Here is a 23,211-nt window from a genome sequence, read left to right as displayed (position 1 = left end):
TGAATGTGGCCATTCACATGATCTGTGCCACAAACTGCACCGTGAAAAAATATTCCTAGTGTGGATCACGTCACAAATCCCTCCCCCCACCCTCGCCAGCAGAGATGACAGGAGAGCATCTCGGTGGGGGCAGCACGGATAGTGTAAATGAGCCCCTAAAGTAGGGAATACTTGGGATTAAAATACAAGAATCAGTTTTTAAAAAGCAGCCCTAGTTGGAAATGGGTATATAATTTCGACCAATACTAGATATGAAGGGAAGAAAATACAATGGCTATTCTATTGTAAATTGGTATGTGGTACCATAACCCAATAGGAAACAAGTCAGGTAAACAGCTATGTGTGACACCTTATGGTTAGTGGATACAGCATGCGTAATAGGTCACTATAGAAGTATAGTTACCATCTCATAGAATTATTGTTTGTACTTTGTTGAATCCAGCTGGTTGGGTTTAATGGGTTTTGGAAGTTTGCATGGTGTCCTCTATGTGATGCTGGGAGGGTCAGTTTTTATTCTATTGATTGAGATTATGTAGGATTCAAAAATTTACACCAACACATTATGAAGTTTCTATACAGTACATCTGGTCATATCAGACAGCTCTATTTCTAGAAATAAGGGTGCATTTATAAAGCTACCATAGGACATCTCTTTATAAAGCAATTAAAAGGTCGTCCTTTTCTGATGACCAGCTGCACCCTGGAAAAGGTGGAAAGGGTGAAAATATGAAGGATGAAGTTAGATTATGCTTAAGAGGAGGAGTTGATGTGCGAATTAAAAAAATATTATGTGTGAAAATATATGTACATAGTAGTTACGCAGCTAATGGGAACAGGTGGTCTCTTCCTCTATGGGGGGGGGGGGGAGGGGTGTATAACTTTGCACACAACCCTACCTGTTTCCCTTGTATTTTAAAGCTTTTTATTTCCATATTACTTACTTCCATAATACTTCTTTGTCTCCATGTTATTTATACTTTGTGTCCTCAATATATCCTGTGTTTACACATATAATAGGCAGTTCTGATTGGATGCAATATTCTAAAGGCTGAGCCCTATTGGTTGAAGTGTAATGTGAGATGTAAAGACACATCCCCAAGCTCATGCCTATAAATAAAGCTTACTTTGAGAAGTCACGGAGAAGACCTTACACATTCTGCAGGAGCCATGTGTCTTTCTGGCCAGATAAACCCTTAACTTCCAAAAGTGTATTCAGGAATGGGAACGCACACAGACAAATCTGATGAAATCCCGGGGTTGTGGGAAGAAAATATTACCACGCCACAGGAATAAACATACAAGAAATAAAAACCACATCTACATAACCCAATAAAACCATGACGTCATAGTCTGTGGATGAACGTAAGAAAAACTGCAGATATATAGTAGAAGTGATTTTATTGATTTACAGGACACTAAATAACGTCCCTTAAACTTCAGAGAACATTTGATGTTTTTTCATAGAAATATTCCAAAAAAGGTAACAAAGGTTTGTCCCAGAAACGCGACATCAACTGGCAATTTGAAGCCCCCGTTACAATAAGTCTACTATCTGATGGTTTCTCTTATATCCGCAGAGACACAACACCGTTTACTAGTGTCAGAACCAGCACCCAGCATTATCACTGCTGAGGAGGGGTCCCAGGACCGGCACCCACCATTATCACTGCTGGGCAGGGGTCCCGGGACCACCACCCACCATTATCACTGCTGAGGAGGGGTCCCAGGACCAGCACACACCATTATCACTGCTGGGCAGGGGTCCCGGGACCAGCACCCAGCATTATCACTGCTGAGGAGGGGTCCCAGGACCAGCACACACCATTATCACTGCTGGGCAGGGGTCCCAGGAAAAGCACCCACCATTATCACCGCTGGGTAGGGGTCCTGGGACCAGCTCCCACCATTATCACTGCTAGGCAGGGGTCCCAGGAAGAGCACACACCATTATCACTGATGGGCAGGGGTCCCAGGAAGAGCACCCACCATTATCACTGATGGGCAGGGGTCCCAGGAAGAGCACCCACCATTATCACTGCTGGGCAGGGGTCCCGGGACCAGCACCCAGCATTATCACTGCTGAGGAGGGGTCCCAGGACCAGCACACACCATTATCACTGCTGGGCAGGGGTCCCAGGAAAAGCACCCACCATTATCACCGCTGGGCAGGGGTCCTGGGACAAGCTCCCACCATTATCACTGCTAGGCAGGGGTCCCAGGAAGAGCACACACCATTATCACTGATGGGCAGGGGTCCCAGGAAGAGCACCCACCATTATCACTGATGGGCAGGGGTCCCAGGAAGAGCACCCACCATTATCACCGCTGGGTAGGGGTCCTGGGACCAGCACCCACCATTGTCACTGCTGAGGACGGGTCCCAGGAAAAGCATGCACCATTATCACTGTTGGGCAGGGGTCCCGGGACCAGATTTCCCCTATAATCTGAGGATTTTGATATGTATTTCACCTGTTTCTGGAAAAAGCCATCTACAAATATATCTATAATTTTAGTACAAAACATATATTTATTTTTTTTTTCCAACGAACAAATGAGTTATTAATCTATTAACAGAAGAAAGTAAGTAAACCCGGTGATGTCAACAGCATAGGATAGATGGTAGTCACTGGTTTTACCGGGATCCCTTATCTCATAGTCTCATGTACATCCAAAGCTTCTGTTTCCATCAGCCAATTCCAAAACATCATTCAGCATTTCCAATAAGAAACTTTGGTTGCTTGGCTCATAAACTGCACACAGGAACTGACGCTTCCTATCCCTGTTGCAAACAGCCAGCCGCCTTTTGATTGCAGCTCTTGTGACCACTTTTCTGACTTCATGCTGGACTCTGTGAATGTTATGGTTGTGGTGTAGGGCTGCCAATCGAATCCTGGCCTTCACACTGTCCCTAACAAAGTCGCCTTTCTTGGGACGGTACTTAGAAATTGCACTGTGGAACAGTTCTATGTCTCCCGGGTGACAAAAAGTGAAGAGGTGCTTTAGATCATTCTGCAAGTCTGGATTGAGTACAATTTCTCGCAGTGAATTGTGGGCAGCGCTTCCCCAGTGAAGCCATTTCCTTTGGCGATCCTGCACAGATTCATGCTCGCAGTGGTGGTACAGCTTGTTGCCGCACCATGAGTGCTCGTTTGCTGTATGGTTTATCACAGAGTTCCACTTTTCAAGAAGGAGCTCTGAATTGTTATCACAAGTGCTAGCGGCCCACCACAGGTGATCTCTGACCACACTCACCCAGGGGCTCAGGTCTTCACAGTATTTTCTTCGACTTGCAGACAGAACCTTTGCCCCTATGGATCGGGCCACATGCCACACATCAAACTGGTGGACCATTTTGGTAAAGTTCTTTTTGATCATCTTTCTAATGCCAGCATGTTTGTCAGTACATATAATTTTGATGTGGACTTTTTTCTTTTGAAGTTTTTCTATGGATTTTTGGAAGGCTTCTTTCTCCAAGTGGGTGGATAAGATTCCTGGCCGCTGCTGCTCAATCTGAAAGTTGAGGATTTTCTTAGTGGACGCATCCATTAATGTGTACAGACAATATCTAGCATTGCGGCCTGGGCCATCGCACTGACCATCCCCCACGATGCCCACAGAAGAGTTGCCCAAAGCTGACAAATTATTTGCCTGGTCCTTCGCCCAATGGTATTTCACTGTTGGAAATAAAAATTTTCTTTGATACTTGTGGTAAGTGGATTTCCTAACACATTCAAGGCCCATAAGGTAAAACATATTGTGCACCTGCCTAAAGGTGGAGCCACTAAATAAGATGGCTGCTGAAAGGGCAAGATTCCCCACCGGCATGTGGCCTTTTTTCGGTTGGCTTTCCCACAGATGTGTACGGTGGTTGTCAACACAAGTGACATATACACTAACAAAGGTCCCAACTCTTTTTTTGAAGATTTTGACAATGGGCTTGCCACAAGGGCCAGGCCCCCTGCAGGACACCATCGTGATAAGGGCATCCAGGCACGATTCAGAAACAATAAATTTTCTTTCATTCATGAAGTTTCTATTCACACCCTCTGGACTCACACTGATCTCCGGCTTGTGGCTATACTTTTTGTGTTGGGGTCCAGCCACCTCATCAACTGTGGAAGAGTCCATGCAGTCTGAGGTGTGAGGCTTAGGCTCATGCTGTAACCCGAGACCTGGGCTCCTTGCTACAATATTCTGCACAGAGACTGCTCTTTCTACAGGGTTACGGCTTGATTGATGAGAATCATGAGTGGGTACCACATTCCCACCCTGTGCATGTAGTTTTGCATTGGAAACAGCACTGGCGTGTGTAACTTTGTTGCCATCACTAGTTTTAGATTTTATTTTGTTTCTGTTAAAGGGCAAGTTACACTGTATTTTTTTGCGGTATGTCTTTATTTTATGTTCCACAGCCACTGCCCTGGTGTTCATTTTTGGATCAGTGTGCGTGGACCGGTCCCACCTTACAATGACAGATTCTGTGTTAACCCCAACTGAAACTGCTTTTGGGACCCGTACTGATTGTTGCCCACAATGTTCACAAAAACCAAGTGGTCCTGCGTAACCATCCGGTGCTCTGCGCCTTTTTCTCGCAGGAATTTTGCCATTGACCCCTAAAGGAATAGACGGACTGGGTGGCTCGAAAATGGTGGGGATGGCGTCCTTTCTCAGAACTTTACGCCATCCATCTAAATGCGTATAACATTCAGGGGCAAAGTGTTTGGAGCACAGACGGTAGCTGTCGGTTTTTTTCCCCTCATAAACCTTATTCACAAACTGGTCCAGATCTCCGAAGTCTTGTTGTGTCTGGATTAGCCACGCTCGGATCATATTCTTGTCTTTTGGGAAAACATGAACGATGACTCCATGCTCCTTCTGGCGTCCTCCGGATGGACATCCATTCACAATGCAAACAGGCATGCTGCAAGACAAAATGTCTACAGTCAGAGGAGTCAGCTACACCCAGGGAGAATACAGCTCCAATGTCTACAGTCAGAGGAGTCAGCTACACCCAGGGAGAATACAGCTCCAATGTCTACAGTCAGAGGAGTCAGCTACACCCAGGGAGAATACAGCTACAATGTCTACAGTCAGAGGAGTCAGCTACACCCAGGGAGTATATAGTCTAGCAGGTTCTGCACACTGTGAGGTATCAGGTATAGGTCATGTATACAGTGCTGAGGATGTGACAAGTACATGTGATATTGCTGTTATATGTAGTTGAGGGTATTATTTACACAGGAAGTTATATAGAAGGGCCGGCGGCTTGGCATGCTAGAATTTGTAGTAAAAAATGCAGTGTTAGTACCTGCACGACCACCAAGGATTCCACTTAGAACCATGGAATTACTGATATTAGATTCTGATTATAGTACTTGGATGGAAAAGGGAATAAAGAATCTGGGTGATATCTGTAAAGGCAATAGGCTTAGTCTTAAACCATTCTCAGAAATAGCTGATGGATATGGTATCTCCAATAAAGATTACTAGAAGTACCTTCAACTGAGGCACTGCGTTCACATGATCAAATCAAATAATTCATTATCTGATCTTAAAACAACAAAATGAAGAACTCCTATACAACTTAAAAGAAAGTCAAAAGGGCCTCGTCCTAACATATAGGATTTTATCATCTCAAAGAAAATCATTTACATTTACAAAGAAATGGGAAGAGGACCTAGGTCATATATTTACACAGGATGAATGGGACACGGTATATAGTATTCCATCTAGAGTCTCACATTGTATTGGACACCTAGAAGCATCCCGCAAATTATTATACCTTTGGTATAGGACACCATATAAGTTAGCAAAAATTTTTCTAAATACGTCCCCGGTATGTTGGAGGTGTCATGAGAGTAATGGCACTCTGCTTCATATATGGTGGGAATGCCATTTAATTAAGATGTTCTGGTCCCAAATAGAGGACCTCATACGAAGTATACTTGGTTACCCACCAAATTGGGGTCCAGGTCTGGCATTGATTTCAATGGATACTGAGGACATTCCACCCCAAGACAGGGTAATATTGCTGCATGTATTAATGGCAGCAAGAAGCAGCATAGCTAGAAGATGGAAATCTAGTGAAATCCCATCTACATTGGAGGTTATAGCTAAGGTACAACACAATTATAAGATGGAAACTGCAATAGCTGTAGGAACGGATGGGATTATAAGATCCCATAAACATTGGCAAAAATGGTGCATGTACTATTTGCAGCTCTACCCCAATAGAATTAGTGATATATAAAGTAACAGGCTAACATAGAGAATCAGATGTCCGGGGCGGGGGGGGGGGGACTTAGAGTATTGCTTATAATTGTTTATGTGTTTGCTTTGTATCATGAACCTGAAATTGTTCTCCATATTACACAGAACGATAGTCGTTACTATGATCGCAAATGGTGCGTTTACACAGGCAGATCTATCTGACAGATTTTGGAAACCAAAGCCAGGAATGGATTTCTAAAGAGGAAAAATATCATTCTGTCATTCTTCATTTCATTCTTTCATTCTTATATACCTTATGTGGGGAATAGCTCTGGTCGATCCTAGGTAGCAGTGCAGTAAGCAGGGACACAGACAGGATAACGTCCAATTTAAGTGTTTTTATTTCACACTTAGCGTCAAAACACAAAGCAAACCTTAACAAAGGCTTAAACACAAACAAACCCTGCTCGGCTGAGCACTTACTAGTACATAACCGCTCCCTGACTATACGTGGGACCAGCACTCCAGCCCACGGGTACAAATAACAGAGTATGGTGCGGCCCATGCAATCCCTTCCGTATTCCAGCAGACAGTTCTCCAGGTCCGGCCACACTCAGCACTGCAGTCAGCTTCTTTTTAAGGCCCTGATGACCCCCAGCTGTGGGCTATGGAAGCCCAGGACCGAAGCCCGGGTGGAGTGAGCGTCCCACTGCCAACCTCACTCACTCCAGAAAAAGCAGCTCCCAGTACGTATTTTAACAATCAGTCTATGTTAGCTATGGCCAACACAGACAACCAGGCTATCAATCCTGCTTTACCTGTGTCTGGGTTAACCCCATGGTTACCAGAGACACACCCAGGGCTTACCAGACACAGTTTAACCACTTCAGTGGCAGATATCTGTGCTCCCAAACCATGCCTCTCTTACACTTATTAATGTAAATTTTTGTAAAGTTTGAAAATTAATAAAAATTTAAAATCACAAAAAAAAAAAAAATGCAGCTTCAACTATGTAACCAATAATCTCAGAGAATCTATTACTATATATTGGGGTGCTTTGAGCTTCTTCATGAGTGGTTACACTTTCAGGGGGTTATGGGGTGGAAAAAAAAGCCAACAACACAGGAAGCCACCAGTTACACTAATAGTCAATATCTAAAGTAAATGCGTATTCTAGAAGTTAGCCCAGATCTTTACTAGAGGTCCCTGTATCCTGTGGCCTTACAAGCAGCTGCCTGACACTGGTCAGAACCTCAGATTCTTCTTGCAGGAATTTAGTACTGTGTTGTTAGGGCCCTATTACACAGGACGATTATTGTGCAAATTATCTTTCAAATTTAAATGATAATCCCCATCCTTTCACTAATCATTCACCGTAATTCCCCATTCGTTCACTAATCATTCACAGTCATTTTCCATTCATTCACTAATTGTTCAGTGTAATTCCACATCGTTCCGTCACTTGCTGGGATAAGATGGAGTAATAGTGCATTTACACAGGCACATTTAACTGACAGACTTTTGAAGCCAAAGCCAGGAACAGACCATAAACAGGGAACGGGTCATAAAGGAAAGAATGATATTTATCCTCTTTAGAAATCCATTCCTGGCTTTGGTTTCCAAAATCTGTCAGATAAATCTGCCTGTGTAAACGCACCATTTGCGATCATAGTAACGACTATCGTTCTGTGTAATATGGAGAACAATTTCAGGTTCACGATAAACCATCTTGTTTGTGATCATTAATTCTTTTTAACCTATTAACGACCGCGGGCGTATATTTATGCCCTGCGGTCGCCTTGGGGAGTTCAGAGCGGGGACGTGCGGTGACCCCGCTCTGAACCGCCACGGTCCTGGGTGCTTCATGCAGCCCGGGACCGCAACTATTAGCAGGCGCAGTCCGATCGCCTTGCCCGCTAATCAGCATTTTAAATGCAGCTGTCAATGTTGACAGCTGTATTTAAAATGCTTGCTATCCCACTCCCTGGTGTCTAGTGGGGTAGATCGCCGCCAACCCCCCCTCCCCCTCCATGATGGTGTCGCTGAGTAGCGACATCCACGTCTGAGGCCAGCCGAGGTCTGCGCCGTAATGGCGCTGATCTCGGCTTAGCACTCGATTGCTTTCGGCTAAAGCAGCTGAAAGCAATCCAGTGCCTATTTCATTGATCTATGCAGGGGGACTTCTAGTATACAGTGTTACCTTGGTTTAAGAGCGTTTTGGTTTAAGAGCTCACAGTTGTTCAAAATTGTGACTTGGCTTAAGCGCTCCTTGTACTGGGTGGGAGGGGGAGTGGAGGAGGGGCATGGTCTGCATAGCAGGGTCTACAGCCCTGTACTCTGACCCAGGAAGTCTCCCTCACCTTCCCAATCATAGCATATCATGTTCAGGCTGGTGCTTGCATCAGGGGACAGGACTGTGGAGGTAATCTCTCCATAGCTGTAACCCCTCTCTCCCCGGACAGAGAGTGTCCCCTTCCTACTTGCTTCACTGGAACAGGGATAACTACATTGGAGCTTATCAAGTTTCTGACACTTTGAATAAGCTTCAACTAAAGGGACTGAGTGAATTGTTGGGAGATTCTGAACTTTTTTGGGGGAGATTGAATGAATTCTACCTTGTCTCCGTCTCGGATAATATCCAGAATCCGGCGATTTTTCGTGACTTCCGCTAAAGTCTCCCAGAACTCAGACAGTCTCCCCCCGACTAAGGTTGTGTCCTTGTTTGTCCTTTGAATCACGGGGCTTGAAAAAAATATTAGAATTCTTGCTCCCTTTTGAATAGCTCCAACGAGGATTTTCCCTTGTATTGTTCCTGATACTTGGGACTAGTGATGTCACGATACCAGAATTTTGAGTTCGATACCAATACCAACATTTTTTTTTCAATGCTCGATACCAATTCGATACTTAATAAATTATATTTAAAAAAAAACACAAAAAAACCCGCAATATTAGAAATGCCCCCCCTCCCCCCCCCCCCCCCGCAAACCCCAACTGTCAGGTCCGATGGAACCAATTTATGTTCCTTTATTTTTTTAACTTTAAAAATAAAGTTGACATTACATTAAGGGCTCTTTCACACGTCCACGGACCAGCAACCACGGACAATTTTACGGCCCATTAAAGTGAATGTGACCATTCACACGATGATCCATGCCGCGACCCGCGCCGCGAAAAAATAGGACATGTCGTAGTGCGGATCGCGGCACGGATCTCCCCCACCACCACCCAGCCGCAGAGATGACAGGAGAGCATGATGTGCTCTCCTGTCATCTCATCTACTACTCACCTACTCCCTGTGCTGACTGGCTTCATCTTCACCAGAAGTGGCCTGGACTATGATACCTTTTCCTGGCAGCGTAGTCCCGGCCACTTCCAGGGAGCGCGTGTAGCCGGTCAGTGCAGGGAGTAGGTGAGTAGTAGATGAGATGACAGGAGAGCACATCATGCTCTGCGGCTGGGTGGCAGGGGGGTAATCCGTGCCGGGTCGCGGCACGGATAGTGTGAAAGAGGCCTAACACTTCATCTATCAGGGAGATGATGGGGGCTGTAGTCATGTAACACATAACAGCTATCAGGGGGATGATGGGAGCTGTAGTCATGTAACACATACCAGCTATCAGGGGGATGATGGGAGCTGTAGTCATGTAACACACCAGTTATCAGGGGGATGATGGGAGCTGTAGTCATGTAACAAACCAGTTATCAGGGGGATGATGGGAGCTGTAGCCATGTAACACACACACATACCAGCTATCAGGGGGATAATGGGAGCTGTAGTCATGTAACACACACATCAGCTATTAGGGGGATAATGGGAGCTGTAGTCATGTAACATACCAGTTATCAGGGGGATGATGGGAGCTGTAGTCATGTAACACACACCAGCTATCAGGGGGATGATGGGAGCTGTAGCCATGTAACACACACCAGCTATCAGGGGGATGATGGGAGCTGTAGTCATGTAAAATACACACACCAGCTATCAGGGGGGATGATGGGAGCTGTAGTCATGTAAAATACACACACACCAGCTATCAGGGGGGATGATGGGAGCTGTAGTCATGTAACACACACACACACACACACCAGCTATCAGGGGGGGATGATGGGAGCTGTAGTCATGTAACACACACACACACACAAACCAGCTATCAGGGATGATGGGAGCTGTAGTCATGTAACACACACACACACACACACACACCAGCTATCAGGGGGGATGATGGGAGCTGTAGTCATGTAACACAAACACACACCAGCTATCAGGGGGATGATGGGAGCTGTAGCCATGTAAAATACACACACACCAAATATCAGGGGGGATGATGGGAGCTGTAGTCATGTAACACACACACACACACACACACACACACCAGCTATCAGGGATGATGGGAGCTGTAGTCATGTAACACACACACACACACACACCAGCTATCAGGGATGATGGGAGCTGTAGTCATGTAACACACACACACACACACACACACACACCAGCTATCAGGGGGGATGATGGGAGCTGTAGTCATGTAACACACACACACACACACACACACACACCAGTTATCAGGGGGGATGATGGGAGCTGTAGTCATGTAACAAACACACCAGCTATCAGGGGGGATGATGGGAGCTGTAGTCATGTAACACCCACACACACCAGCTATCAGGGGGGATGATGGAAGCTGTAGTCATGTAACACCCACACACACACCAGCTATCAGGGGGGATGATGGGAGCTGTAGTCATGTAACACACACACACACACACACACACACCAGCTATCAGGGGGATGATGGGAGCTGTAGTCATGTAACACACACACACACCAGCTATCAGGGGGATGATGGGAGCTGTAGTCATGTAACACACACACACACACACACACACACCAGCTATCAGGGGGATGATGGGAGCTGTAGTCATGTAACACACACACACACCAGCTATCAGGGGGATGATGGGAGCTGTAGTCATGTAACACACACACACACCAGCTATCGGGGGGGATGATGGGAGCTGTAGTCATGTAACACACACACACACACACACACACACACCAGCTATCAGGGGGATGATGGGAGCTGTAGTCATGTAACACACACACACACCAGCTATCAGGGGGATGATGGGAGCTGTAGTCATGTAACACACACACACACACACACACCAGCTATCAGGGGGGATGATGGGAGCTGTAGTCATGTAACACACACACACACCAGCTATCAGGGGGGATGATGGGAGCTGTAGTCATGTAACACACACACACACCAGCTATCAGGGGGGGTGATGGGAGCTGTAGTCATGTAACACACACACACACACACACACCAGCTATCAGGGAGGATGATGGGAGCTGTAGTCATGTAACACACACACCAGCTATCAGGGGGATGATGGGAGCTGTAGTCATGTAACACACACACACACCAGCTATCAGGGGGATGATGGGAGCTGTAGTCATGTAACACACACACACACACACACCAGCTATCAGGGGGATGATGGGAGCTGTAGTCATGTAACACACACACACACACACCAGCTATCAGGGGGATGATGGGAGCTGTAGTCATGTAACACACACACACACCAGCTATCAGGGGGGATGATGGGAGCTGTAGTCATGTAACACACACACACACCAGCTATCAGGGGGGGGTGATGGGAGCTGTAGTCATGTAACACACACACACACACACACACACACACCAGCTATCAGGGGGATGATGGGAGCTGTAGTCATGTAACCCACACACACACCAGCTATCAGGGGGGATGATGGGAGCTGTAGTCATGTAACACACACACACACACCAGCTATCAGGGGGGGTGATGGGAGCTGTAGTCATGTAACACACACACACACACACCAGCTATCAGGGGGGGTGATGGGAGCTGTAGTCATGTAACACACACACACACACACCAGCTATCAGGGGGGGGGGTGATGGGAGCTGTAGTCATGTAACACACACACACACACCAGCTATCAGGGGGATGATGGGAGCTGTAGTCATGTAACACACACACACACACCAGCTATCAGGGGGGATGATGGGAGCTGTAGTCATGTAACACACACACCAGCTATCAGGGGGATGATGGGAGCTGTAGTCATGTAACACACACACACACCAGCTATCAGGGGGGATGATGGGAGCTGTAGTCATGTAACACACACACACACCAGCTATCAGGGGGGGGTGATGGGAGCTGTAGTCATGTAACACACACACACACACACACACACACACACCAGCTATCAGGGGGGATGATGGGAGCTGTAGTCATGTAACACACACACACACACACACCAGCTATCAGGGGGGGGTGATGGGAGCTGTAGTCATGTAACACACACACACACCAGCTATCAGGGGGGGTGATGGGAGCTGTAGTCATGTAACACACACACACACACACACCAGCTATCAGGGGGGGGTGATGGGAGCTGTAGTCATGTAACACACACCTGCTATCAGGGGGGGGATGATGGGAGCTGTAGTCATGTAACACACCAGCTATCAGGGAGGATGATGGGAGCTGTAGTCATGTAACACACACATACACACCAGCTATCAGGGGGGATGATGGGAGCTGTAGTCATGTAACACACACCAGCTATCAGGGGGGATGATGGGAGCTGTAGTCATGTAACACACACCAGCTATCAGGGGGGATGATGGGAGCTGTAGTCATGTAACACACACCAGCTATCAGGGGGGATGATGGGAGCTGTAGTCATGTAACACACCAGCTATTAGGGGGGATGATGGGAGCTGTAGTCATGTAACACACACCAGCTATCAGGGGGGATGATGGGAGCTGTAGTCATGTAACACACACACACACACCCACCAGCTATCAGGGGGATAATGGGAGCTGTAGTCATGTAACACACACACACACACTCACACCAGCTATCAGGGGGGATGATGGGAGCTGTAGTCATGTAACACACACCAGCTATCAGGGGGGATGATGGGAGCTGTAGTCATGTAACACACACACACACACACACAGACACACACCAGCTATCGGGGATGATGGGAGCTGTAGTCATGTAACACACACACACACACACACACACACACCAGCTATCGGGGATGATGGGAGCTGTATTCCTGCTGTCAGGGCATGGTGACCACTGACCCAGCAGGGTGACCTGGATTTGGGCAGCAAGGTAAACTGCAGGCTGCAGACCCCCCCTTCCCAGTGAGAGCCAGGCCGACCCCCTCTTCACCTCTCTCACATAGCTGATGTCTGCCCCGGGAGTGTCTTGTCGGCCCCGGCCTGCCGTCCCCTCATAGTCCTGTGGCCCCCACCTTACAGTGTAGTGATGTAGTGGCCGCATCTCCTCCCGGCCCTCAGTCTTCTCTTCATGAAGCGCTGGCCGCTCTCCCTCTGGACTAAAGGGTAAATGACTGCCGGCCGCAGTCATTAGTAGCGGGTGTCTGCTACACACAGTAGGCGACCCCTGCTACGTAGGGAGCAGGCTAGGAGAGGGGGATAATGCCGCTGTCAGTGTGACAGCGGCATGTATACAGTTAAATAGCCGGCACATACGATCGCTGTGTGCCGGCTATTGGAAGTTAGCGCCACCGGGAGCGGAGAGAGTGAGGGCGGGTGGACAGAGGAGGTGACACCAGGGGGGCCACGCAGAGCACATGGCAGGCACTCAACTCACTGCCCGCCATGTCTTCTGCTGTGTACTTTACGATAAGCCGCACTGCTGCGCGGCTTATCATAAAGTATTGAATACCAGGAAATCCTGGTATCGAACCGAAAATATGCCCCAAAAATCGATAGTAGAATCGATTTTTCGGTGCATCGTGCATCCCTACTTGGGACGTTGAGCTTGATCCTTTTTCTTAGCCCTAAGACCTGCAAATAATTCATCCGCGGCCGAGACTTCCTCCTGTTTATCCTAAATGCTTAAAGCATTCCTTACTGCCTTTAATAGAGGAGTGGTATGATTGGAGGGAAAAAAATATTTTCTCCTCTCTTCCTTTGTGTCAGATACTTCAGACAGAACAGCCGAGTCAGATATCTGACCTGATTAAACATCTGAGACAGAGGAGGAAGATGGTGATCTATGTCTTTTAGATTTCATAGAAGTCATAGAGGAGCCAGAACATCCAGGGGATATAATGGCGGGTGCAATATCAACCGGTGGAGCCGAGACCAAAGGTTGAGAAGGAGTAGCATTTATTCATTTATGCAAGACGTGCAGATGTTACGTTTGAAGGAAGATGGCAGTCTGGTATTACAGTTAATACACTTCCTTGCAGGTGGTGGAGGAGCCTTCGCTTTCTCCTCTGAGTGGTTTCTTTCTCCTAGGCATGAATAACGCAGGTTTAGTCTCATGGAGCCCCAACACCTAGTGAAAACCAGCAGGTGGGCAGCCAGAGAGAGTGGAGTTGAAAAAGGTGAAAATACACAAGTACTGCACCACAACTCTCAGTGAAGCAAAAAAATGGCACACTTACCGCCGCTGGCAGTGAGAAGGCCGCGGTGGACGCAGATTAGGCCGCACGCCTGCCGGGAGGCCTAAGACTGGACGCGTTTCCACAGGGAAGAACTGGAGTTCAGTTCATTATATACGTACAGGGGAAGCATGATATAATATTACAGGTTATGGGCAGGGCCGACATTAGGTGGAAGCAAACACCAAGGGCCCAATCTCTAAGAGGGCCCCCTGCTATGATGACAGCAAGCTGCAGCAATGTTTATTATGAGAGGAGAGAGTCACATGTGTCTGCACACATCCCCTGCCTATCCTTTAGGTCCTGGGAGCTTCTATGAGCTGAGGGGAGAAAGGATTTCTTAAGGGAGCTCATTTAAGGTGGAGCAGGCAGCCTGAACTTCAGCCAGCAGCAAAGGTTAAAGGGGTTATCCAGCGCTACAAAAACATGGCCACTTTTGCACCACTCTTGTCTCCAGATTGGGTGGGGTTTGAAACTCAGTTCCATTGCAGCAAATGGAGCTTAACTGCAAACCACACCTGACCTGGAGACAAGAGTGGGGGGAAAGTGGCCATGTTTTTGTAGCACTGGATAACCCCTTTAAATAAGCTCCTTTAAGAAATCCCCCCTCCCCTCTGCCTCTAGCTTCAGGTCTTCACAGGTCGGGAAGGTATGGAAGGGCAGAGGATATGTGCAAAGTGCCCCCACATCCCTGCTCTTTTCCTTGTCTGCTCCGTCCATCACCTCTAGATCTGCTCCCTGCAAAATATTATATGTGTGTGTCATCTGAACATTGTGCATGTATGATATATGTGTATATAGTGTGCTTTGTATGTTAGAAATGTATGTTATGTATATGAATTATTTATACGAATCTGATGAAGAGGCTGTGCCTTGAAACGCATAATTCTTGCAATAAAGTTTTGATTTTACATCCACCACTACTACTCCTATCATTCAAGGAGTAAAAATCCATCGGATGCCGTCAAGGCCACCAAAGTCCCGGACCTTTTGCTCGGCTGTAGAACCTCCTTCTACATATCTTATTATGGGATACTCCAGATAACAGATCTCTTTGAATCTTACTACAAAATCTATGCTGTTGCTGCGGTGGACACTACAGTGCGGTATAGTTACCTGCCCCGCTCTGCTGCTGCTTTTTAAGCTGCCTGACGACGTCATCATTTTGACATGAAATGGACGCTCAGCATGGCACAGTATAGCGTACGGCACAGTATAACGCTGTCTATGCTGAGCATGTTTCCTGTAGGAACGACACATCAGTGGAAATAGTCAAAATGATGACATTGTCGGACAGCGGGCCGCTCCAAAACTGGCAGCAGCGGCAGAGCGGGACAGGTAAGTATTCCGCACTGTTGTCTCCCTCGTAGCCACAGCGACAGCATAGATTTGTACTTATTTGGTACCAATGCATAGAAATATTTGGGGGGCTTGTGCTCCTGATCTTTTAAGACCCCAGCAACCACCTTCTTAATTTAACTTTGACTACGCAGTGGTGTAATATCTTAGCACTTGGGGCCCCAATATTAAATTTTGCCCAAGGCCACATTTGACCTAAAACCGTCCCTGGTTATGGACACTACATGACATGTGATAGGACGCTGATCCAGGGATTATTCTCATCGTCATAGTGGAGTCGGGAAGGAATTTCTCTCCCTGTGATGGGGCAATTGGCTTCTGCGTCAGCACAGTGGGGTTTCTGGAGGTTGAACTTTATGGACTTGTTGTCTGTTTCAACCTTATTAACTATATTATGATGTTCTCTACCAGAGACTGCCCTAGTGTATCTACCCCCAGGACACGTGACGCTGCAGATTGTTACTCCCCCAGGACACGTGACGCTGCAGATTGTTACTCCCCCAGGACACGTGACGTTGCAGATTATTACTCCCGCAGGACACGTGACGTTGCAGATTATTACTCCCGCAGGACACGTGACGCTGCAGATTGTTACTTCCCCAGGACACGTGACGCTGCAGATTGTTACTCCCCAGGACACGTGACGTTGCAGATTATTACTCCCGCAGGACGCGTGACGTTGCAGATTATTACTCCCGCAGGACGCGTGACGTTGCAGATTATTACTCCCGCAGGACGCGTGACGTTGCAGATTATTACTCCCGCAGGACGCGTGACGCTGCAGATTATTACTCCCGCAGGACGCGTGACGCTGCAGATTATTACTCCCGCAGGACACGTGACGCTGCAGATTATTACTCCCGCAGGACACGTGACGCTGCAGATTATTACTCCCGCAGGACACGTGACGCTGCAGATTATTACTCCCGCAGGACACGTGACGCTGCAGATTATTACTCCCGCAGGACACGTGACGCTGCAGATTATTACTCCCGCAGGACACGTGACGCTGCAGATTATTACTCCCGCAGGACACGTGACGCTGCAGATTATTACTCCCGCAGGACACGTGACGCTGCAGATTATTACTCCCGCAGGACACGTGACGCTGCAGATTATTACTCCCGCAGGACACGTGACGCTGCAGATTATTACTCCTGCAGGACACGTGACGCTGCAGATTATTACTCCCGCAGGACACGTGACGCTGCAGATTATTACTCCCGCAGGACACGTGACGCTGCAGATTATTACTCCCGCAGGACACGTGACGCTGCAGATTATTACTCCTGCAGGACACGTGACGCTGCAGATTATTACTCCCGCAGGACACGTGACGCTGCAGATTATTACTCCCGCAGGACACGTGACGCTGCAGATTAGTACCCAAAAGTGGGAGAAGTTTCCCAGGACTGGATCTAGCTTTTCCAGGCTCTCAGCGCGGAGCTCATAGGCGGCTGATAAGCTGACTGCAAAGCTAACAATGAAATTCACTTCATTTGTAGTGTAAATTTGCTCATGTCTAGTGACCATATACAGAATAGAAACAGACCGCGCTCTAATGGTGCAGAATTCCAAATACACAGTGGACCAGAGGGCGAGGGCATATGGGGGAAAACACCATTAGTAGTTGTGCAAAGACAAGGTACTCTCCAGAGTATGTTAGGACTGCAGTCACTCCTATGATATCCTCCATGGGATCAAATCCAATATAGCACTCCACAAACAGCATAGGTACGGTAAGGCGCAGGTCACACGTGTCAGGATAAAATATCACCTTTATTAATAACATAAAACATGGTTCGAAACCGTGCCGTTTCTTCACACCTAAACGAGAAATCGAAAGTTTTAAAAATAGTTGTGTGTTATTAATGAAGGTCATTTTATCCTGACCCGTGTGACCTGCACCTCACCGCACCTATGTTGCTTTTGGAGTTGATTGCTGTATTTAGTAGTGACCACAGTGTGAGCGCTCTGGGTTGCAGGCAGCTTCTGTGTTCATCCAGTACGCTAGGACTATCTGCAGGACTGCACTGAAGACACAGACACACCATCCAACAAGAGCAACAAGGGGTTAAAGAGCTTTTCTAGAATGAGATTCATGACTTTTCTGCTTATCCACAGGACACAAAGGGTTAAACTGACCACTGGGGCCCCACCGATTCCTCGGATAAAGGTTCTGAGACCCTGATCACTCCGTGAACACAGTCAGAAGTCTAATCAGAGCGATGACTGAGTGTGTGCAAGACGGCGCCATTCACTGTCTACCAAAGGGAGGGACAGAACCAACTGAGCAGTACGGACACTAACCATAGGGTACTGACTGCGGAAATGTGCCAAAAACAGAATTGTGAGTCCTTTATCTCCTTCACCTATTTTAGGCTTAATAGTCCAGTGGGCGGGGCACATGACTGACCGCCCTATATAACAATGTGCACACAGAGAACCATGATTAAACTGAAAAGGACCGCCAATTGGACTCCTAAGCCAAGAAGGTGCAAAAAACCCCAACAATGATTATCTCTCCTCCAGCTCTAGAACATGGCGCCAAAGCCTCATCAGCTCTAGAACATGGCGACCACACATTGGACTGCATCTCCTGCAACTACTACCCCGAACATAAGGAATCCCGAGTGCTCTGCTGACTGTCCAGAGACTATATGAGATTTACACGACGGGTCATAGATGAGCCACACAAACACTATCAGCAATCTCACAGCCCCCGTAAGAAAGACAAAAACTGTACCTGACACGTCGCAGAATCTGAGGACCCAGCGACCGACACGCTGAGGAATAAGATGAAATGATCTGCAAGTAAGAGAGAGAAACCATCAGAAGTGAGAAATACAGGACTGACCCCCATAACCCAGGAGGCATAAAGCACTGCAGTCGTCTCCTCTCCTCCTGTATTATATACACAGCAGTCCTCTCCTCTCCTTCATTATATACACCGCAGTCCTCTCCTCTCTTCCTGTATTATATACACCGCAGTCCTCTCCTTTATTATATACACAGCAGTCCTCTCCTCTCTTCCTGCATTATATACACAGCAGTCCTCTCCTCCTGTATTATATACACAGCAGTCCTCTCCTCTCCTTCATTATATACACCGCAGTCCTCTCCTCTCTTCCTGTATTATATACACCGCAGTCCTCTCCTTTATTATATACACAGCAGTCCTCTCCTCTCTTCCTGCATTATATACACAGCAGTCCTCTCCTCTCCTCCTGTATTATATACACCGCAGTCCTCTCCTTTATTATATACACAGCAGTCCTCTCCTCTCTTCCTGCATTATATACACAGCAGTCCTCTCCTCTCTTCCTGCATTATATACACAGCAGTCCTCTCCCTCTCCTGCATTATATACACAGCAGTCCTCTCCTCCTCCTGTATTATATACACAGCAGTCCTCTCCTTCTGTATTATATACACAGCAGTCCTCTCCTCCTGTATTATATACACAGCAGTCCTCTCCTCCTGTATTATATACACAGCAGTCCTCTCCCCCTGTATTATATACACAGCAGTCCTCTCCCCCTGTATTATATACACAGCAGTCCTCTCCTCCTGTATTATATACACAGCAGTCCTCTCCTCCTGTATTATATACACAGCAGTCCTCTCCTCTCCTCCTGTATTATATACACAGCAGTCCTCTCCTCTCCTCCTGTATTATATACACAGCAGTCCTCTCCCCCTCCTGTATTATATACACAGCAGTCCTCTCCCCTCCTGTATTATATACACAGCAGTCCTCTCCCCCTCCGGTATTATATACACAGCAGTCCTCTCCCCCTCCTGTATTATATACACAGCAGTCCTCTCCTCCTGTATTATATACACAGCAGTCCTCTCCTCCTGTATTATATACACAGCAGTCCTCTCCCCCTCCTGTATTATATACACCGCAGTCCTCTCCTCCTGTATTATATACACAGCAGTCCTCTCCTCTCCCCCTCCAGTATTATATACACAGCAGTCCTCTCCTCCTCCTGTATTATATACACAGCAGTCCTCTCCTCTCCTCCTGTATTATATACACAGCAGTCCTCTCCTCTCCTCCTGTATTATATACACAGCAGTCCTCTCCTCTCCTCCTGTATTATATACACAGCAGTCCTCTCCTTCTCCTGTCTTATATACACAGCAGTCCTCTCCTCCTGTATTATATACACAGCAGTCCTCTCCTCTCCCCCTTCTCTATTATATACACAGCAGTCCTCTCCTCCTGTATTATATACACAGCAGTCCTCTCCTCTCCCCCTCCAGTATTATATACACAGCAGTCCTCTCCCCCTCCTGTATTATATACACAGCAGTCCTCTCCTCTCCTGTATTATATACACAGCAGTCCTCTCCTCTCCCCCTCCTGTATTATATACACAGCAGTCCTCTCCTCTCCCCCTCCTGCATTATATACACAGCAGTCCTCTCCTCTCCTCCTGTATTATATACACAGCAGTCCTCTCCTCTTCTCCTGTATTATATACACAGCAGTCCTCTTCCTCTCCTGCATTATATACACAGCAGTCCTCTCCTCTTCCTGTATTATATACACAGCAGTCCTCTCCCCTCCTGTATTATATACACAGCAGTCCTCTCCTCTCCTCCTGTATTATATACACAGCAGTCCTCTCCCTCTCCTGCATTATATACACAGCAGTCCTCTCCCCCTCCTGTATTATATACACAGCAGTCCTCTCCTCTCCTCCTGTATTATATACACAGCAGTCCTCTCCTCTCCTCCTGTATTATATACACAGCAGTCCTCTCCTCTCCTCCTGTATTATATACACAGCAGTCCTCTCCCTCTCCTGCATTATATACACAGCAGTCCTCTTCCTCTCCTGCATTATATACACAGCAGTCCTCTCCTCTTCCTGTATTATATACACAGCAGTCCTCTCCCCTCCTGTATTATATACACAGCAGTCCTCTCCTCTCCTCCTGTATTATATACACAGCAGTCCTCTCCCCTCCTGCATTATATACACAGCAGTCCTCTCCCCCTCCTGTATTATATACACAGCAGTCCTCTCCTCTCCTCCTGTATTATATACACAGCAGTCCTCTCCTCTCCTCCTGTATTATATACACAGCAGTCCTCTCCTCTCCTCCTGTATTATATACACAGCAGTCCTCTCCTCTCCTCTCCTCCTGTATTATATACACAGCAGTCCTCTCCTCTCCTCCTGTATTATATACACAGCAGTCCTCTCCTCTCCTCCTGTATTATATACACAGCAGTCCTCTCCTCTCCTCCTGTATTATATACACAGCAGTCCTCTCCTCTCCTCCTGTATTATATACACAGCAGTCCTCTCCTCTCCCTCTCCTGTATTATATACACAGCAGTCCTCTCCTCCTCCTGTATTATATACACAGCAGTCCTCTCCTCTCCCTCTCCTGTATTATATACACAGCAGTCCTCTCCTCTCCTCCTGTATTATATACACAGCAGTCCTCTCCTCTCCTCCTGTATTATATACACAGCAGTCCTCTCCTCCTCCTGTATTATATACACAGCAGTCCTCTCCTCCTGTATTATATACACAGCAGTCCTCTCCTCTCTTCCTGTATTATATACACAGCAGTCCTCTCCTCTCCTCCTGTATTATATACACAGCAGTCCTCTCCCCCTCCTGTATTATATACACAGCAGTCCTCTCCTCTTGTATTATATACACAGCAGTCCTCTCCTCTCCTCCTGTATTATATACACAGCAGTCCTCTCCTCCTCCTGTATTATATACACAGCAGTCCTCTCCTCCTGTATTATATACACAGCAGTCCTCTCCTCTCTTCCTGTATTATATACACAGCAGTCCTCTCCTCTCCCCCTCCTGTATTATATACACAGCAGTCCTCTCCCCCTCCTGTATTATATACACAGCAGTCCTCTCCTCTCCCCCTCCTGTATTATATACACAGCAGTCCTCTCCTCCCCCCCTTCTCTATTATATACACAGCAGTCCTCTCCTCCTTCTGTATTAAACTGAAGTAATATTGGACACTACAGTTCTTACCTAGAACTCTTCCCCGTCGTGGCGACTGCTGACTTTCCCCCCGGAAGTATAATGTCCCCCAAGCAGTTTCCATTTCCGCTCTGATTCTCCCGCCCTGTCTCGCGGTCGCCATTTTGTTGTAGTCTTCCGGTCAGATAGTAGGTGATTTCTTCTGCTTTAGTGATGCGCAGTCTTCTCCGATGAGTCTTGTCGCAAAATATACAAAAATACGACCGCAATTATGTTGCCTACCAAGAAGTCTTGTAATGTCTGTGATGTCACAATGAGCGGACTACAACTCCCAGGCGGTGTGACGGTGAAGGTTGAGCTCAGGCTCCGCCATTGTATGCGGCGGTGGGTCCTAGCGTCTCCATAGTAACCAGCAGTGATGCTATGGTTTGTGCTCGGACCCTAGAGGACTCAGTGTACAGGGGTCTGACACCGGCCGTAGCCATCTTCTCAGTGACTGTATCGTGAGAATGTGCGGGCTGCTAGGAGGAATCTCTGGGGTCACTGGGATCTAGTGGGGGGATTTGTGCCGCGATTCCGCTCCTATAAATGACATGTCCTAATTTTCCGCGGCACGGATCGTCTGAATAGGCTCCATGGGACCTAAAGTCGCCTGTGGTCGTGGAATATTTCACAAATCGTGCTAATGCAGCCTTTGGATATGCTTACAGAAATAAATGGCCTTGTTTGCAATAAAAATTGCATTCAAGTCTATGGACAATGGGCAGAAATAATTGACATGATTATTATTTCGACGGCCGTAGCAATACAATACATTGTGTGAAACAATGGCCGTTGTTTGACCGACTGCATCAAGATGGCTAATAGCAGCCATTGCTTACCCACTATGAAGCGAGCTCAGCTCCTTAGTTCACTTTTATACCCCGGAATGGTGGACATTTCCACATGAAAGCCCATTGAGGGCGTAACTATACACACGCTGCTGTTAAGGGGTTAAAGGGAATCTGGCGGGTTGGTACCAGGTACAGAGCTGCAGACACAGGCAGATAGGTGATAGGGAGGTAAAACACATGATGTTGCTGCTGTCTTTGCAGAGAAGTAATGCTGAGCCACAGCATGCACGCTACCTCCCCCACCCTCCACCTTGACTGGTGAACAGGGCTGAGTCTCCA

General features: G+C 47.2%; 1 protein-coding gene across 2 annotated transcripts; it reads right to left on the bottom strand.

Annotated features, from left to right (window-relative positions):
* Positions 1–1,381: 1,381 nt before the first annotated feature.
* On the bottom strand, positions 1,382–22,407 carry LOC138798923 (uncharacterized). Of its 2 annotated transcripts, XM_069979542.1 has the most exons (3): positions 22,091–22,407; positions 18,808–18,869; positions 1,382–4,921 (listed from the first exon to the last, which is right to left on the bottom strand). In XM_069979542.1, the coding sequence occupies exon 3, from the start codon at positions 4,918–4,920 to the stop codon at positions 2,659–2,661; it is 2,262 nt and encodes a 753-aa protein (XP_069835643.1). In that variant the 5' UTR covers position 4,921; positions 18,808–18,869; positions 22,091–22,407; the 3' UTR covers positions 1,382–2,658. The 2 variants fall into 2 exon arrangements, with proteins under 2 accessions (XP_069835643.1, XP_069835644.1); XM_069979543.1 differs by lacking the exon at positions 18,808–18,869.
* Between the last annotated feature and the right edge of the window lie 804 nt (positions 22,408–23,211).

This window comes from Dendropsophus ebraccatus, chromosome 8, assembly GCF_027789765.1.
Source record: "Dendropsophus ebraccatus isolate aDenEbr1 chromosome 8, aDenEbr1.pat, whole genome shotgun sequence".
NCBI classification, from domain to species: domain Eukaryota; kingdom Metazoa; phylum Chordata; class Amphibia; order Anura; family Hylidae; genus Dendropsophus; species Dendropsophus ebraccatus.
Note: the sequence above shows the minus strand (reverse complement) of the source record. Positions and strands in the feature narration are given on the sequence as shown.